This window comes from Carcharhinus amblyrhynchos, chromosome 3, assembly GCF_965287045.1.
Source record: "Carcharhinus amblyrhynchos chromosome 3, sCarAmb.v2.hapA, whole genome shotgun sequence".
NCBI lineage: Eukaryota > Metazoa > Chordata > Chondrichthyes > Carcharhiniformes > Carcharhinidae > Carcharhinus > Carcharhinus amblyrhynchos.
This window is the reverse complement of record NC_137326.1, coordinates 97,119,250-97,135,703: the sequence shown is the minus strand read 5'-3', so window position 1 is coordinate 97,135,703 and position 16,454 is coordinate 97,119,250. Positions and strand designations below refer to the sequence as shown.

Below are 16,454 nucleotides of genomic sequence, written 5' to 3'. Positions count from 1 at the left end.
TACCACTTGCAGGAGTAGAGGGAGCTGACCACCATTCGCCTGGGGAGGGCTGGGGGTGGGGGAAGCGCAGGTGTCTGAAGGAGCAGAGAGCAGAGACCCCGGCAGTTCCGTGCATGAGTGTCATTTGAACAGATGTTGGACACCGTGTGCCGCTGATGTCTCTGCCTCCAAAAGGAGACAGAGCAACACCTGTGCATCCTATTGCAGGACCTGGCATCTCAGGACTAGGGGATCACCTACTCTTGGTGGCTGTCAAATTGACGGCCACTCTCAACTTTTATACGACTGGCTCCTTCCAGGCCCCTGGCGGAGATGTATGTGGCATCTCTCAGTCAGCTCTGCACACTTGTGTCAAGCAGGTCACAGGAGACCAGTGTGCCTGGGCTGGGTAGTACACCAAATTTAACCTGGACCAGGTCCATCAGGGAGCCTGGGCTGTGGTGTTGGCAGCCTCCGCAGGGATACCTAATGTGCAGGTGGCCATTGACGGCACCCTCATTGTCCTCAAAGCCCCTCTGCAGAATCCATGAAGATTCATCAACAGAGGGGTTCTAATCCTTGAATATCCAATTGGTGTGTGACCACAATATGAATTTTATACATGGCTGCACGAGACACCCAGGCAGCGTGCATGACAACTTCATTGTCAGGAGCTCTAACATCCCGGAAGCATTTGAGGAGAGCCCGGGTGGTGGGGGTAACTTGTGGATGATATGGTTTCCTGCTTTGGACATGGCTGGTGACACCAGTGCGGAAGACTGTGACTGAGGCGGAGACCCACTATAATCGAGTCCATGGAGCCGCCCACGTGCTCGTGGTGAGGTGCACTGGGCTCCTCAAAGTGCGATTCCAGTGCCTGGAATGATCTAGCAGGGCCCGACAGTAAGCCCTGAGATCTCTTCCTGCATAGTGGAGGTGCGCTGTGCCCTGCACAACCTAGCATAGCGGAGGGGTGGCCTACTGGAGGAGGATGTGAGGACGTGGAGACTGACAGGCAGGTGTCATTGGGGAGGAGGCTGCCCAGCAGGAGGAGGAGGATGAGGGAAGGAGGAAGAAGAGGAAGAGCACACTGAGGAACACCACCCAGAGGCTGAAATACTGGCTGCTCGAATGAGGCAATGTGAGGGTGGCAAAGGAGAGCCTGATCAGTTACTAGGGGATTGTTTCTGTAGTTTCCATACTCCCCACCAACCTCCTTCTATCGCCTGCAACATTTCACACCAGAGTGTTGGGCCTGGGTACTCTGTGTTAGCAAATTTCTTTGGCAGGCAGGAGGGTGATGACGACTTGCTAAGCATCATTATGATGATGCCCTGGTGCAAACTAGTCTGACTCCTACATGAGTTCCGCATGCATGCTGGCACGTCTGTGTAAGGGACCTGAAACCCCCATACAGGGCCCTGGGGGGGGTGGGGTGGGGGAAGGGAGGGCATCACTCTGAGATCTGGGGAAACCAATGACTACCTTTTCTCAGTGACACAGCATTGAGAGGCCTCCCCAACAACATGAAGCATTGCTCCGGCGATCATCAGTTGAAAGAGCATTCCTATTGGAGACAAATCTGAGACAAATTAGTCACAGGTGGGTGGTGAAAAAATATTTAATGATTACAATAAAGGTGTTTAAATCATAAGTTCTAACATAAAACTTGTGAATGGAAAATGTTAAGGTGCTTCAAGACCTATCTAACTAGTGTAGCCCTTCACCCATGCCATCTAAGTGCAACTACCACTTCCTAACATTATGTTGCCTACCGCTACGTCTCAGTGTTTCCCCAGAACGTACATCAAGGTGGAGGGGGCCAGCTGCCTACCTCGCCCAGTTGCCTGTGATGCATGTGGCCCTGGACCTTGAGAACCGTGGCCAACTTCCAGGTGTCTGGGACATGTCCATGACATTCTCCTTATCCCGCTGCCCCTGAGATGCCCCGGTGTGAGGAAGGACGGAGTCAGAAGGTGTAGTCACAGCCACCTGGTTGGAAGACTCTGGCATGGCCTCGAGCCTTTCCTCCTCCTTTGGGGTTCCTGTGGGCCCCTGGATCACTTCATGGATGGTTGTGCTTCTACAGTGAGCTCCAGAGTCAGCTGGCCCTGCCAGTCCTAGAGGACCATCTGCGTCCTATCCATGGTGGCCGAACCTTCTGCCATAGCCATCTGAGTTGGGACTACTTATCAATGGCAGCAGCAAATGTCCTCTGAGACTGGGCCATGCTCTGCAGCCCCTCAGCCACGACCCTCTGACTGGGCCACATTCTCAAGGGCTGCTGCCATAGCCCGCTGTGTCTCAGTGCTATCCTGCTGGGTCCCCTGCAAGCTCTCGAACCTCTCAGCCATGGGCTGCAGAACCTTGAGAATCCTGTTCAGTTTCTCAGCTGTGGTCTATTGTGACTCAGCCATTGCTTGGAGCCTGCTACTCATGGTGAGGATCCCTTGCCCCAGGCTTTCCTCTGCAAATGTCACCCTTGCAGTGTTGGCAGGGGAACCACGCAAGACAGGCAATTGCTAGTCCATGTGAAAGCTTTGAGGCTCTTCCAACAGCCTTGCAGTTGGTCCAGTCTTGCTGTCAGTCCCTCCTGCATTCCCTGGCTCTGTTGCTGCATCTCCAGCAGCTGAGGGTGAAGTGATCGCAGAGGCCCAGCATGTAGCCTGGGGCCAGCTGAGTCCTCACCACCGGCAGGCCCCTGCGTTAGAGGCCTCGGACATTCCCTCCTCCACCTGATGTACATTATCAGATGTGTTGTGCTCACCAGAGAGTGACCCAGAAGCCTCACCACTAACTGGACCCACTGACGTGTCAGTTTCTGCGATGGTGAGTAGTGAGGTGGAAGCTGACATCAAAATGGTGCCACCCTCAGAGGTCTCTTCACCCATATCTTCCGAGGACGCAACCGAGCTGTCTGGAGCAGGATGGGCGGGTGCCACAGTGTGGGCCATAATGCCACATGGCCCCCAGGGCATCCAGATCTGCCCCTGCAACACAGGATACCATGTTAAGTGCAAGAGAGGGAGAGGGATCAGGATTGCAAAAAACGTGATTTACATTTCACCACTGAACAAAGCACAATGAAGATTTTATCACTGGAACTGGCCTTTCGGCCCTCCAAGCCTGCAGGGACCTGGCTGCCCATCTGAATTATACCCCCTACCCATAGCCTCTATACCCATCCCATTCATGTAGCTGTAAAGACAGCCCATAAAAGTCACTCTCGTATCTGCCTCTGTGATCTCCCCCAGCAGCAAATTCCAGGCACCTACCACCCTGTCTGCAAATAAACATACCCCATATATCTCCTTTAAACCTTGCCCCTTGCATCCTCGCAATCTTATGCCCCTGAGAAGTTGCCTCAAATTGAGTGGAAGATTGACAAGTGCTCACTTCTTGACTCCAGCCCAACCATACTGTCACTGACAGCCCGCATCTCCCCTTCCTTGGATGTCTCCAGCACTGCTCTTCAAAGAGGGTGAGGACCGGAGATCTGGCTCACCACCTTCTGTCTTTGCCCTCTCTCTGGTGTTATGGTCAGTCTTTTCCTGTGGAGACAGAAGGAGCCATGAAAGAAATGATGGCGTGACTCCTACAGAGTATCAGATTGTGGCCCTTAAAGGGCAAATGCAATGCGCTCTTGGGAGGAGTGGGAAGGAGGTGCTTGGGGGTCAGGGGCTGGAAACATGCAGGGTGCTGGGGATGGGAGGATCTGGGGGCAATTTGGGGGAAGATGATAGACGGGGTTAAGTTCTCACCTTTGCCCGAATGAAGTCATTGGCCTTCTTGCGGTATTGTTTCTTTGTTCTGAGGGCCAGTGCCATGGGAGGTGGTGACTGCCTCCCAGTCTACATTGCCATCAGGCCCCTGGATCTGCATTACAGTGCAGGGGGGAAAGAGGGTATCCTGCTTAGCCCCTGTCTCATTCAACAACCTTCCCACATCGCCCTCTGTAAACAGGGGTGGGGGGTGTATTGCCTGCCTGCCTATCCATCTTTGGGTTTTTTATGGAGATTCCCCTCGTTAGGGTAGATCAGCGGCAAACAGTTTGGCAGAACATTCCAGCAAGTTACATACAGTTTGCCTGTTAGCATTGAGGGGAAGGCAAGTGAGCACTTGCATGTGTACTGATGTTCGGGGAAGGGTGTGGGGGTAGGCAGTGGTAGATCAGCGCTTCAATGATTGGGGACAGGGGAGAGAGAGGAAGGCATCATACAACCATTGAGTCCGGAGGAGATGGAGGTCTTGTGTGGGAGGGTCTGGGATGGGGGTGGGGCTGGGGGTGGGGTTCACTCTGTTAAGATCAGTGGGGGGGAGAGGGAGGGTGCATCACTTTGCCTGCGATCAGCAAGGGGGAAGGAGGGGAAAGTGGCCCATGATCATTCTGGGTAGTGGAGGGTGTGGGGGATAAAGGGATTAGTAAGGTTGTGGGGCTGGGGCAATGTCAGTGAAGGCCGGGGGAAGCATTATCCTGCACAGGAGTGATGTGGCAGGGGAGTGGCTTTCTATTTTTTTTTCTGTGCATATGCAGTTGGAGGTGCCAATTGGTTTTGGCTGCAGGGTTTTGGGTGCATTAAGCCCCACCCACAGGCTTATGCAGCATGACTCGGATTCACTGCTATTTTTGCAGGCAGAGTGCCCATGGGGGCACCTCAGAATGGGTCTAAAAGTCGGATCTCAAACACTGCCAGTTTCACGTCCACCCAGCACTTTGAATCAAAATGGTAAAATAGGGCTCAATGTCTTTTTTCATAGAGCCCATACCTTGCAAACCACTTTCTCAATATGTCCTGCAATATTCAAAGATCAAAGCACTCCCAGGTCTCTCTGTACTTGTACATTCTTCACAATTGTGCCATTTAGTCTAGTTCCTTCCTACGTTTTCTGCCAAAATACATCAACACACACTCCTCTACAGTAAATTCCACCAGTCACTTGTCTGCTCATTCTCCAAGCCCATCTCTGTCCTATTGCAGTTCATTTACATCATCCTCAATACTCGCCACTTCTCCAAAAGTTGAAATTTTATTCTATTCCAATGTCAATTAATTTACATATAGCAAAATTCATTGGTTTCAGCAGTGACACCCATTCTATTTTCTATCTGCCCACCTGTTTTTTTAATTATGTACACAAGCTCCTAAACCTTTCTGCTCATCCATACTGCCTAGCTTCTCACCATTTTAAAAATAGTCTGATCTACCATTCATAGGTCCATGAATAGCAGCACATTTCTCCATTCACAGCTCTATCTGCGACAGTTCTGCTCACTAGCAATGTCTCCTCACAACATCCTGCTTCCACACTAATAACACCACTTAGTATCGTCAGCCACTCTACTTCATTTAAGTCATTAATAAATACAATGAAAAGCTGAGCCCCCAGCCCTGGGGACATCACTCGTCATGTTCAACCAACTGGTGCACATGCCCATTACTCTGATTCTTACCTCCTAACCAATCCCTTAACAAATGAATTGATGCGACTTGCATCATCATCATCATTCCACAGCCAAATAAAAGATATTACACACAAACAACAGCATCATATTCTCCATCTGTAATAATGAGTCATTTGAACTTTTGCTTCTTGAGGGCCTCAAGTTCTAATTTGTACACTGACACATTCTCAGTGGCTGTACATGGCCAGCATAGCAACAATTAGTCATTGATAATCAGACACACCATTTCTTGTTCACTGCAACAAAAATATTATAGTTGTGGAGTTGCTTTTTGTTTGCGTCAAATGAACTGATCATATGCTTATATCCATTTTACTACTTTTAAACCTCTGCTGAAATCAAATTGAATTGATTACTTGTCCACTTAAATTGAAAATTTGTACCATATTCAATAATATAAAAGCAGAGGCTACATCATAAGAACAATATAAATGTTGATATTATGTAGGGGACATTACAACTCCAGATAAAGGCAAATACAGATAAGTTAAACTCAAAAATTACAATCCACATATTTACAAATGCACTGATCAAATTTCAGGGTCGAATTACTGGTAGTAGTAGTTACAGTAAATTATAACCAACTTGTCTATGATAGAAAGGGAACTTAATTTACTTGAACGTGGAGCTTGCAGTTTGACACAAGTCTATTGGAGTGGTCAGGAAAGTGACTGAATGAAGCCACATAGGTGTTTCTGAAAATGGCTTATAGTCGGACTGGTTGCTTAGCCTTTACCATATCTTAGCTCAGTAAATAATATCTCTTGGGTTGGTTAAATGAAGACTTAGACTAGACGAGATCATATCTGTTTATATCAAGATATCAGATTGGCACACACAAGTTTTCCAGGTACTGGAATTCTGTCAGCATTTCACTGGCCTCCCACTGTAACTTCTGCAAAAGACCAATGAAACTGCCAGAAAATACATATGTTTATAAAAGGATGGGCATCAATATCATTAAATCTCCCCTTTATCCCAAGGTGAACTGGAAATGTGTCATCCACAGAACAAGATAGCACATTACGGTAGTCCATTTGGAGATCAGTTTAAATAAATTCCAGTTCACTCAGTTCAGTTCAGTAAAGATTAGCGGGCAATTGCAAAAGTCATTTTTGATTGGTCAACCGTATCTTCCTGCGAGGGTAGATCTACTCAAACCACTGTAGTTAACAGTCATAACAAAAGGTTTTGGAGATAATTTTAACTTAACCAGTTTACCACCCAGCATTGCCCATTTGTATACAGTAACTTTTCTTCCAGGGAGATTGATGAATCATTGCAATCTTGAAGTAACAAACTGTATTACTAACTGAATGCGAAGTGTCTTTCTTAACTTCTATACTGGGTATTTCCAATTGTACTCATGTACATCAACTGAAGAATTGCTCTTTAAGACTTAATTGTAATAAAGAGGATAATCTCTTGCAGCAATAACTACATTTACAGATGATTGCCGTGCAATTTAAAATAACTCTTGGATAACGCAAAGAATAACAATGTTTTTACATGAGTGAGGACAGAGAAAGCTTGAGCTGCCTGCTAATATTACCCTAAAACCTCAACTACATATACCAGTGTTTAGTCTGCTTTTCCACTATCAGTGTTGCAATGGTCTCAGATTCCAGGGTCTGTCACAATGATGACTTTCAGTCATGTGTCATGGTGAAGGGTTAGAAAATGTCCACAAAAGTTCACAGATATCATAAAATCTAGTGATTTGGGAATATTGATGTAAAAGTCACACCCACAGACAGTCAATAAAATGGTTGTGTAAATTGCACCTACAGATGTGAAGATTGCATGAAATTGCAACCTATATGAGTGAATTTATGGTATGTCAGATCATCTAATGTGAGGGGTCAGTTACACAGGAGTTTGTTTTGCTGCAGTGATTCTGGGAAATTATGAAAAGACAATAATCATTCTCGTCTAACTTTGGCTCATGTGAATTGCTGTTTTAAGATTTTACAACATTCCAATTTCAAGAAAAGGTTTTGGCAAATCATTTATATGATTATATGAAGCACGTCAGATAGATAATCCATTATTTGCTTTAAAATAAATACACAGCTCAGTTCAGCTCCATCCTCCTGAAAATAAAAAGTTGCCCAGCACTTTTTTCTGTGAAGATGGATTCTCGCTAAACCAACTAAAAAAAACCTCAAACAAAATGTTACTTGTTTGGATTTAAAATTCCATATATAATTCAGTAGAATGAAGACAGATGTTTATGGTTCATAACTTATGCAAAATAATCATTATAGAACTTGAATTCTTTCAACAGATGAACCCTGGAGCAGACATCATCTGAGCTACTGCTTTCTTTTGCTTCTTTTCAGCATGGTATTTACATCATGAAATATAAAATTTGACTTTTCATTTTTAAGATTTCTCTACTGGCTCAAATGTCAGCATGACCCAATGGAGAAAGATTTTTTTTATTACAAACAAATAAATAAAGTACTTCAGAAAATTTCAAGTTACAGATACCGGTACATGATTTCACAAAGTTGATCGTTCTTGGTGCAAAGATAAAACATTCAGGTCACCACAAAAAGAACACCCAGAGAGAATAAAGGAAAGACAGGCATTATAATTATTGTTTAATGTTGACTCTTGGACCCAGATCGTGATATGTCATTGCAAATCGCTTCAAAATTCAGAAAACACCCTGAAAGTTCTTTACACATTACCAGCAACAGCAATCTAAATAACTTCTGATCATACCACTTTCCAAACATTGCTGGGCATCAAAAACTCTTGTTTGAGGACTTGAATGATCAGAGTGGCCTCTTAATAAGGAAGTGTTGAATCATCCCACTCGAGCTGTTCTTGCCTGGTGACATTCTGCTGATCTTCCTCATGTTCAGCTTCATCCTCTTCCTCACTTTCCTCCGAATCGGCACTCGTGATGTCATCCTCCTCACCTTCTTCCTCTTCCTCGCTCTCTTGTTCACTGTGCTCTTGGTCTTCATAGTTCTGGAATGGAACCATAAACAGTGGACATTTTAGTGAGATTTGTGAAAACATTCAGCACTTGATGACCCATCAACATGACCTTGAACATATGTTACTTCATCATAAGTTAACACTTCCAGGTGACGTAACATTTATCCTGCGCCTTGTTGATCTACTTTTATTTAATGTGAGGTAGGGTCATCATTCCTAATTTGTGTTGAAGAAAGATTTAAACTGAAATAAGGTTGAAGGGAAACACATTGGAATTTCACTCCTTTCCCATTTCATACTTATCTTCTGCCACTGATCAGATGCTATCCTCCAATATAAAGCAAAGGGAGTACAGCTACCTTCCCCCATGTCTCTGTCACTATGTCACTTCTGTAGGTCACTAACAGGTATGTTGGTGTATCCTGGGAGATTCATTCTCATCCTTGGTTTCTTCCAAGCCCAGCATTGCCGCTGTATTCTACACTTCATGCTGAACACAGTTGGGTTTAGAAACCTGAACACAAACCAACATCTACTGGTACCACACATCTACTGCCAATCATAAATAACGAAAGGAAAATTCTAACTTAATGGGAAGGAGGCCAGTGTGGTATGTTTCCTTCAGCTATTGCTCGATTGCAAGAAGCCATTAATTCTAGACAGGAAGAGTGGATATATTGTTGAAACGGTTTCTTTTTTAACCTTTGAGTGTTAGTCCAATGCAAAATAGGCATTCAAGCTCAGCCATTGGGAAGTAAACCAACTGCATTTTATGTTGAAATGTGTGTGTGCATGCTCTTTATGATCTGTAACCATGACTGATATGTCTCTGCTTATTTATAGATCTCCAACAGTGACAGATAGATTTTTAGGCTGTTCAGGCAGGTGTGTCTAACTGGAAAGGATAGATCAGTTTGAGTAAATGTCTGCAAGTTTCCAGCAGAGCTGTTTGGAGTCTGTGTCTTAAAAAAAATCTAGGACGGACTGTTCTTTCCATGTCTGTGCCCATTACGGGGTCCTGGCCTCCACATGACACTTTCGGCTGAGAGAAGGATTGGCGACCTCGAGATGTGCAACATTAATCTCAAGTGACACCTAACGTGCCTCTGCAGCAAGTCTGGCTGCATTTCTTTTCTTTTAAACATGGAGTTATTTGACAGCTGTTAGCTGAGGGACAGCATTCCAAGCCAAAGGAATTTTCTTAGTCATTATAGGAGTCCATGACTGACAGTAAAATTCCACAAGATAGGTCACTTAGGGTTCAGTTGGTTATGGCTGCCCCACTGAAAGTACAGCCATCAGTATAACTACAGTTAGATCACTATTATCCAACAAAGCATTATTCAATTTCCTCCTGAGTTTTCACTTCACCCTTCATGTGGATCTTTAATCAAGTCAAAGTGTTTCATAGCAAGCATATGAGAATCACCCACCAACTACTTTACATACTTAAAAAGATGCTATTAAAGTGGTGGATGTAGCTTGTAATTAATGCCCCATTCTCAGATTTCATAATACACTGTAACCTCACCAGTCCAGAACTCCCAAATTCATAAACATCTACCATCTGAATTTTTTAATCCCACTACTCTCAGAATCACCACTTGTCCAGAACTGCAATCAAAATGGAGTTGGGCAATGGAGGAAGAAGAATTAGAAACAAGATAGGAATTGAATTTAAAAAACAAAGCCTTTCACATTGCCAGAATGCTTCTGGGAAAGGAATTTTTTTTTTAAGTATTATTTATAATTTATTTTTATTGAACATGTGAACATATTGTTTGCGCAACTGTGACCTTGTGTTTTCCTACATTTCAGTATACGTGTTTACCCCACCTCCCATCACTTATTTCCTGCCTCAGTCCTCGAGTTTTCAAGCAGATGCAGCATATATAGTAATTCAGGCAAACCCATTTGAGAAAAGCGCAGTAAAACATATGATTGCTGCACAAATAAAGACAGGAAAGGCAGAAATCATTTACAAACTAGATAAGGGTGCTTCAGTGTGAAATCTGTGTATGTCATGGGTGTCTCAACAGTCTACAACACGAAGCATAAAAAACTATGTAAATTCTATGCAAAAAGTGACACCTTTAGAGGCATTAGAAAGTTCAGAATACTGCATACTACTGATAATGTAGCGTGTGAATAGTGGAAACACTGCCCAATGATATAGCAGGATCACAGATCGTGGCTGAACAGCTGACAGAAAATCCCGACACAGAAATTGCAGGCAGGCCACCCTGCCATTTTTCTGGATTGTGTTGTACCGAGATTACAGATAAGTCAAAAGAGGAAAGAATTGCTAGGTCAGGCCACGAGGACTGAGATCAGGCTTTCTGATACGATCTTGAGCTGACCAAGGAGACAGACAAAAATGAAACAGGCTGTTGTGTTCAATTAAACAGGACTGATTGTAATGAAGCAGGGAGAAGAAGAGTTAATTTCTGAATTGACTTCCCCAAATTTCATCTGGGTAATGAGGAAGTCCTGGAAAATTTAAACAACTGGTTAATTTATCTGCCAGATGGAGTGAATTGAAAGAGTTACTGCAGTTCTATGAATGTATTTGTGAGAATAAATGAAATAGAAGTGTCAATAGATGATGTAGATGTGGGGCTCACAGTTCCAGTAAAACAACATCCACATCAGTAAATCCAGCGAAGTTTTCTCAAGTACAGAAGAAAATTGACTATATGCTCTAGAACGACAATACTGAATGGGGTTCCAGTGATTGGAGCTCCCCAATTGCAATGGTGCCAAAGCCAGATGGACCACAAGGGGAGCAATGTTACCAAAAACCATTCTAAGTACCAAACAAGCACGAAAATGGGAATGAACTGCTCCCATTTTTTCAGCGAGAGAAAAATTAATATCTTATGCCACTTAGAGAAAAAAATAAGAGGCAAAGTATGATTCCTGCCAGTAGGGGGAGTGTACGGAGTCTATTCATGCTGGAATGCCAGCTGCTGATAGCTAGGAGGCACTATTGCGCAAGTTCTCTGAGGTAAGATTGCCCCCAAGACTTTGCATGGACTACAGAAGAGTGAATACCATCACTAAGAGAGATTCATCTACTACTCCACATTTGGAAAACTGCATTGAAAAAGTTGAACAGTCAAAATTCATCACGATAGTGGACTTGCTACAGGCAAGTACCTTTGACTGAGAGGGCAAAGGGGATCTCCGCATCCATGACACCAAATTTATCAATTCAAAGTGATGCTTTCAGGATGAAGAAAACACCTGCAACCTTTCAGAGACTCAAGAATAAAATTATACATACAGTATACATATAGAGACTCAAGAATAAAGATATATATGCAGTATACATCAATGATTTAGTGATGTTCAGCAAAGCTGGGAAGAACATCTGCAACACTTAAAAGAAATGTTTGATCACTTGAAAGGAGTCAATCTCATCATGAATCTAGTAAAAGGCAAATTTTCTCAACCCAAATTTCAAATTTGGGACATTTCATGGGACATGGTCAAATTGTCCCACAAGATGTAAAAATACAGACCATTTGGGTTTTTCAGAAAGCAAGGAAAGAGATTCGAAGGTTTCTGGGAATGAACAGATTCTACTGAAAGTTCTTGCCAAATTTCAGCAGTTATCATAGCAGAGCTCTTAAAGAAGGAGAAGTACTTTAACTGGATGGAGGATTGTCAAATGGCATTCAAACATTTAAAACAGTGTTGACAACAAAACCAATGTTTGCCAAACCAAATTATGACAAATATGTTAAACTGGCTGTTGACGCTAGTGACATTGGTTTGAGAGCCGTGTTGTTACAAGAAGATGAACTTGGCATTGAAAAACCAATCAACAGAAGTATTCTACCATAGAAAAAGAAACATTAAACTTGGTACTGGCGTTATAACGTTTTGAGATTTATGTTGCCAGTAATTGTGCAGAAACAATCACATACACGGATCATAATCCCTTAAAATTTCTGGAGGAATTTTAGGATGGAACACTGAGTTATTCAGGTGGAATCTGTTATAACCATTTAAATTAAAAATCATTCATGTGGCCAGGAGAGAAAACTTAATTGCAGATGTTTTATCACAAGTCCAAAAGAGACTTTTGAGAACACGTGGGTGTAAATTCTCTGGGGTATATTTTATTGTCAATGCATGCTCTTAAATTTTTGTAATAGTTGCAGAGATTGAACAGGGAAGAAAAGGCTTGAGAAAAGAAATTGTCCCTCAAATTAAGGCATTTCATTTCTAAGAAGAGGGGACATGTTAGGAGTCTACTTAGCAACAGCAGTAACAAGAATTTAAAAAGGCATGATAAGATGTGATTTACCCAACAGGTAGAAATCTACATAGTGACAGCAGTAGCCAGCATTCTAAAGGTAAGATGCATTGTATCCGGTTGCGAGAGTAGCAGGCATCTCAATAGAATCAGGTGTAACTGGTTCTATTAGTAGAAACAGCTCACTTAGATGACCGAGATCAGTGGAAGTAGACTCAAGTTAATTTCTTAAGTCAAGGAAATTGAATGAAGCAAAAAGCCAAGGAAGCCAAAGAATAAAATATCAAAGAGGTTGTTTGGTATAATTGCCAGCACCCTTAGAGGGAAGCAGGCAAATTTTACATCCACAGCTTAAGAGACTTACAACATTCAACAGCCAAAGAGGCTAGTTTATCTCTAACAGCCAGATAGGCCAAAACTGATAGAGAGGCCTGTCCCATCTCACATTTAGAGCCACAGCAGATTTAAGAGATTCTCCTCTACATGACACTGTTTTGTAGTTTTGCTAAACAAACAAAAGGCGGTTTCCCAGATCTGATCATCTAAGCTGTAGTGTATGGCAACTATGAGTTGCATTTAGAGTCATACAGTCATAGATGTTTACAGCATGGAAACAGGCCCTTCGGCCCAACTTGTCCATGCCGCCTTTTTTTTTAAACCCCTACACTAATCCCAATTGCCCACATTTGGCCCATATCCCTCTATACCCATCATACCCATGTAACTATCTAAATGCTTTTTAAAAGATAAAATTGTACCTGTCTCTACTACCCCTGGCAGCTTGTTCCAGACACTCACCACTCTTTGTATGAAAAAATTGCCCCTCTGGACACTTTTGTATCTCTCCCCTCTCACTTTAAACCTATGCCCTCTAGTTTTAGACTCCCCTACCTTTGGGAAAGGATATTGACTATCTACCTTGTCTATGCCCCTCATTATTTTATTGACCTCTATAAAGTCACCCCTCAGCCTCCTATGCGCCAGAGAAAAAAATCCCAGTCTATTCAGTCTCTCCTTATAACTCAATCCATCAAATCCCAGCAGCAGCCTAGTAAATCTTTTCTGCACTCTTTCAAGTTTAATAATATCCTTTCTCTAATAGGGTGACCAGATTTGCACACAGTATTCCAAGCCTTACCAATGTCTTGTACAACTTCATCAAGATGTCCCAATTCCTGTATTCAATATTCTGAGCTATGAAACCAAGCATGTCGAATGCTTTCTTCACCGCTCTGCCCACCTGTGACTCCACTTTCAAGGAGCTATGAACACGTATCCCTAGTTCTTTTTGTTCTGTAACTCTCCTCAACACCCTACCGTTAACTGAGTAAGTTCCGTACTGGTTCAATCTACCCAAATGCATCAGCTTGCATTTGTTTAAATTAAACTCCACCTGCCATTTGTCAGCTCACTGATCCCTAGATCTTTTTGTTCTGTAGCTCTCCTCAACACCCTACCATTAACTGAGTAAGTTCTGTACTGGTTCAATCTACCCAAATGCATCAGCTTGCATTTGTTTAAATTAAACTCCACCTGCCATTTGTCAGCCCACTGACCCAAATGATCAAGATCCCATTTGCAATTGGAGATAACTTTCATCACTGTCTGCTAATCTTGGTGTCATCTGCAAATTTAATAACCATGCCCCCTATAATCTCATCCTTGACTTATAAACTTAAAAAATTGGATGTTGCTTGGGAAAAGAGTGTCTCCGTGAGTTCCAAGTACATGGGCTGAGAAGTAATCTTAGAGAAATGGTGTATGTCTAACTATTCATATACTTATGTGTCATAGTATGTTATAGTCTTTCTTCTCAAATATTTTCTTCTTTTGACAAATACTCTCTTAATTGTTTACATAAAAGATTGGACTGTTTTCTCACTGGGTTGTATGTTGCTCCTCACATTAATCCAAACAAACATGCACCACTCCAACCCAATGTTTCAAGTTAGGATACTCTTGAATATAACATCAGTGGGGTCCGTAACAAATGTAAATAAAGCCAAGGTAAAGACAGCTGATTTCTTGTTGTTATGCCGAGATAATGGAAAGTGACCTACAAGGGAGTCATTGTGACTTGGCTAAACGGTGAGGATAATGCTTCATTTGTGGTGGCACATGATTAGCACAGCTGCCTCACAGCGCCAGGGACATGGGTTCGATTCCCAGTTTGGGTCACTGTCTGTGTGGAATCTGCATGTTCTCCCCCGTGTCTGTGTGGGTTTCCTCTGGGTGCTCCAGTTTCCTCCCACAATCCAAAAGATGTGCTGGTTAGGTGCATTGGCCATGCCAAAATCCTCCCTCAGTTTACCCGAACAGGCACTCAAGCATAATGACGAGGGGATTTTCACAGTAACTTAATTGCAGTGTTAATGTGAACCTATTTGTGACACTAATAAACAAACTTTAAAACTTAAAAACTGTACAAGTAAAAGATCAGAGATAGCTGAAGCAGGTTTACACCCTATGTCTGTGGATAGTATCAACAGTGTATAGGAAGATAATGTTCCTGAGGAATAGGGGATAAATCTGGTTGCCAGCTTCATTTGCTTTCTACAGCAATGAAGTATCAAAATCCAGCAAGATGTAAAGCAGTTGCACAGGATCCAAGAGGAATTAATAAGCGAGCAACCAAAATACGAGATAAATAATGTTGCAGCAAATGTCTGATGAAGTTGGAAAATCCTGCACACGCACGATGTCCAGCATCAAGCCCAGTCTCATTAACCAGCATATAGGATGAAACACAGACCGCAGGTTCGATTCCTGGCTTGGGTCACTGTCTGTGTGGAGTTTTCACATTCTCCCTGTGTCTGCATCGGTTTCCTCCGGGTGCTCCAGTTTCTTCCCACAGCCTAAAAAACGTGCTGGTTAGGTGCATTGACCCAAACAGGTGCCAGAGCATGACGACTTGGGGAATTTCACAGTAACTTCATTGCTGTGTTAATGTAAGCCTTACTAATAAATAATTAGGCTAATAAATAAACTTTAATTATTCTATGATCCAGAAAATTACAAAGATCCAGAAATTCTTTGGCCCAAGCATTCTTGACTAGTAATGTTAGAGTATGGAATATTATCAATTACAATAGTTATCATAATAGTTTTTTTTATAATAACAATATTAATATTACTTTATACCAATATGTTTCCATTATATAGCTATTGAGCTGTCTTGTGGAATTCCTTGAATTGTTTGGATTCACTATTTTAGATTCAGTTGTATTCCTACCTCAGGAAATCTTTAAAATAAACAGCCAAGCATCATCGGATCTTCTAAAAAGTCTTCCATCATCCCAGCACCATGCCTTAGATAAACGGAGATCAGCGCGTCTCTATGTCTTTAAAGTTGTAATGTTGTCTTATTTCTTCAGCCCCAAAATATTGAAATAGTCTTAACCCTCATGTCCCACAATACTCACCTCCATTGGGTTAACGGTAATGGTCAGTGCAGAGTCATCCCAATCCATTTCATTTTCTTTCCCACTCTCATTTTCCCGGTTAGTGCTCTGGTGGGCTGCTCGAATCCTGAAGACCCCCAGAACAATTATGAAGATTAGGAAACTAATGCACACTACAATGACGATAGTAGCAGCACTGGGAATAACTGAAAAAGAAAGTCAGAATCAAAGGAGACAAAGATATAAGATTGTGAGCTTCAAGGATTGCCTGCAATCATAAACCAATTTTTGCATTTATTTTGTTATTAGATTGAAAGAGGAGGTAGGCTGCTTTTATATAGAAACTGCATTTATTATGGAGCAAATCATGAATCTGCGTTGGAAATCCATCAAA

At 42.7% G+C, this 16,454-nt stretch overlaps 1 protein-coding gene across 1 annotated transcript in view; it reads right to left on the bottom strand.

Moving 5' to 3' along the window:
- Positions 1-1,845: 1,845 nt before the first annotated feature.
- clstn2a (calsyntenin 2a) overlaps positions 1,846-16,454 on the bottom strand; it is a 517,709-nt gene continuing 503,100 nt past the window's right edge. Inside the window, exons 17-18 of the mRNA XM_080185553.1 lie at positions 16,082-16,266; positions 1,846-8,425 (exon numbers count right to left, since the gene is read on the bottom strand). Of these exons, the coding sequence (XP_080041679.1) occupies positions 8,240-8,425; positions 16,082-16,266 (371 nt within the window). The 3' untranslated portion in view covers positions 1,846-8,239. The remainder of the gene's footprint in view (positions 8,426-16,081; positions 16,267-16,454) is intronic.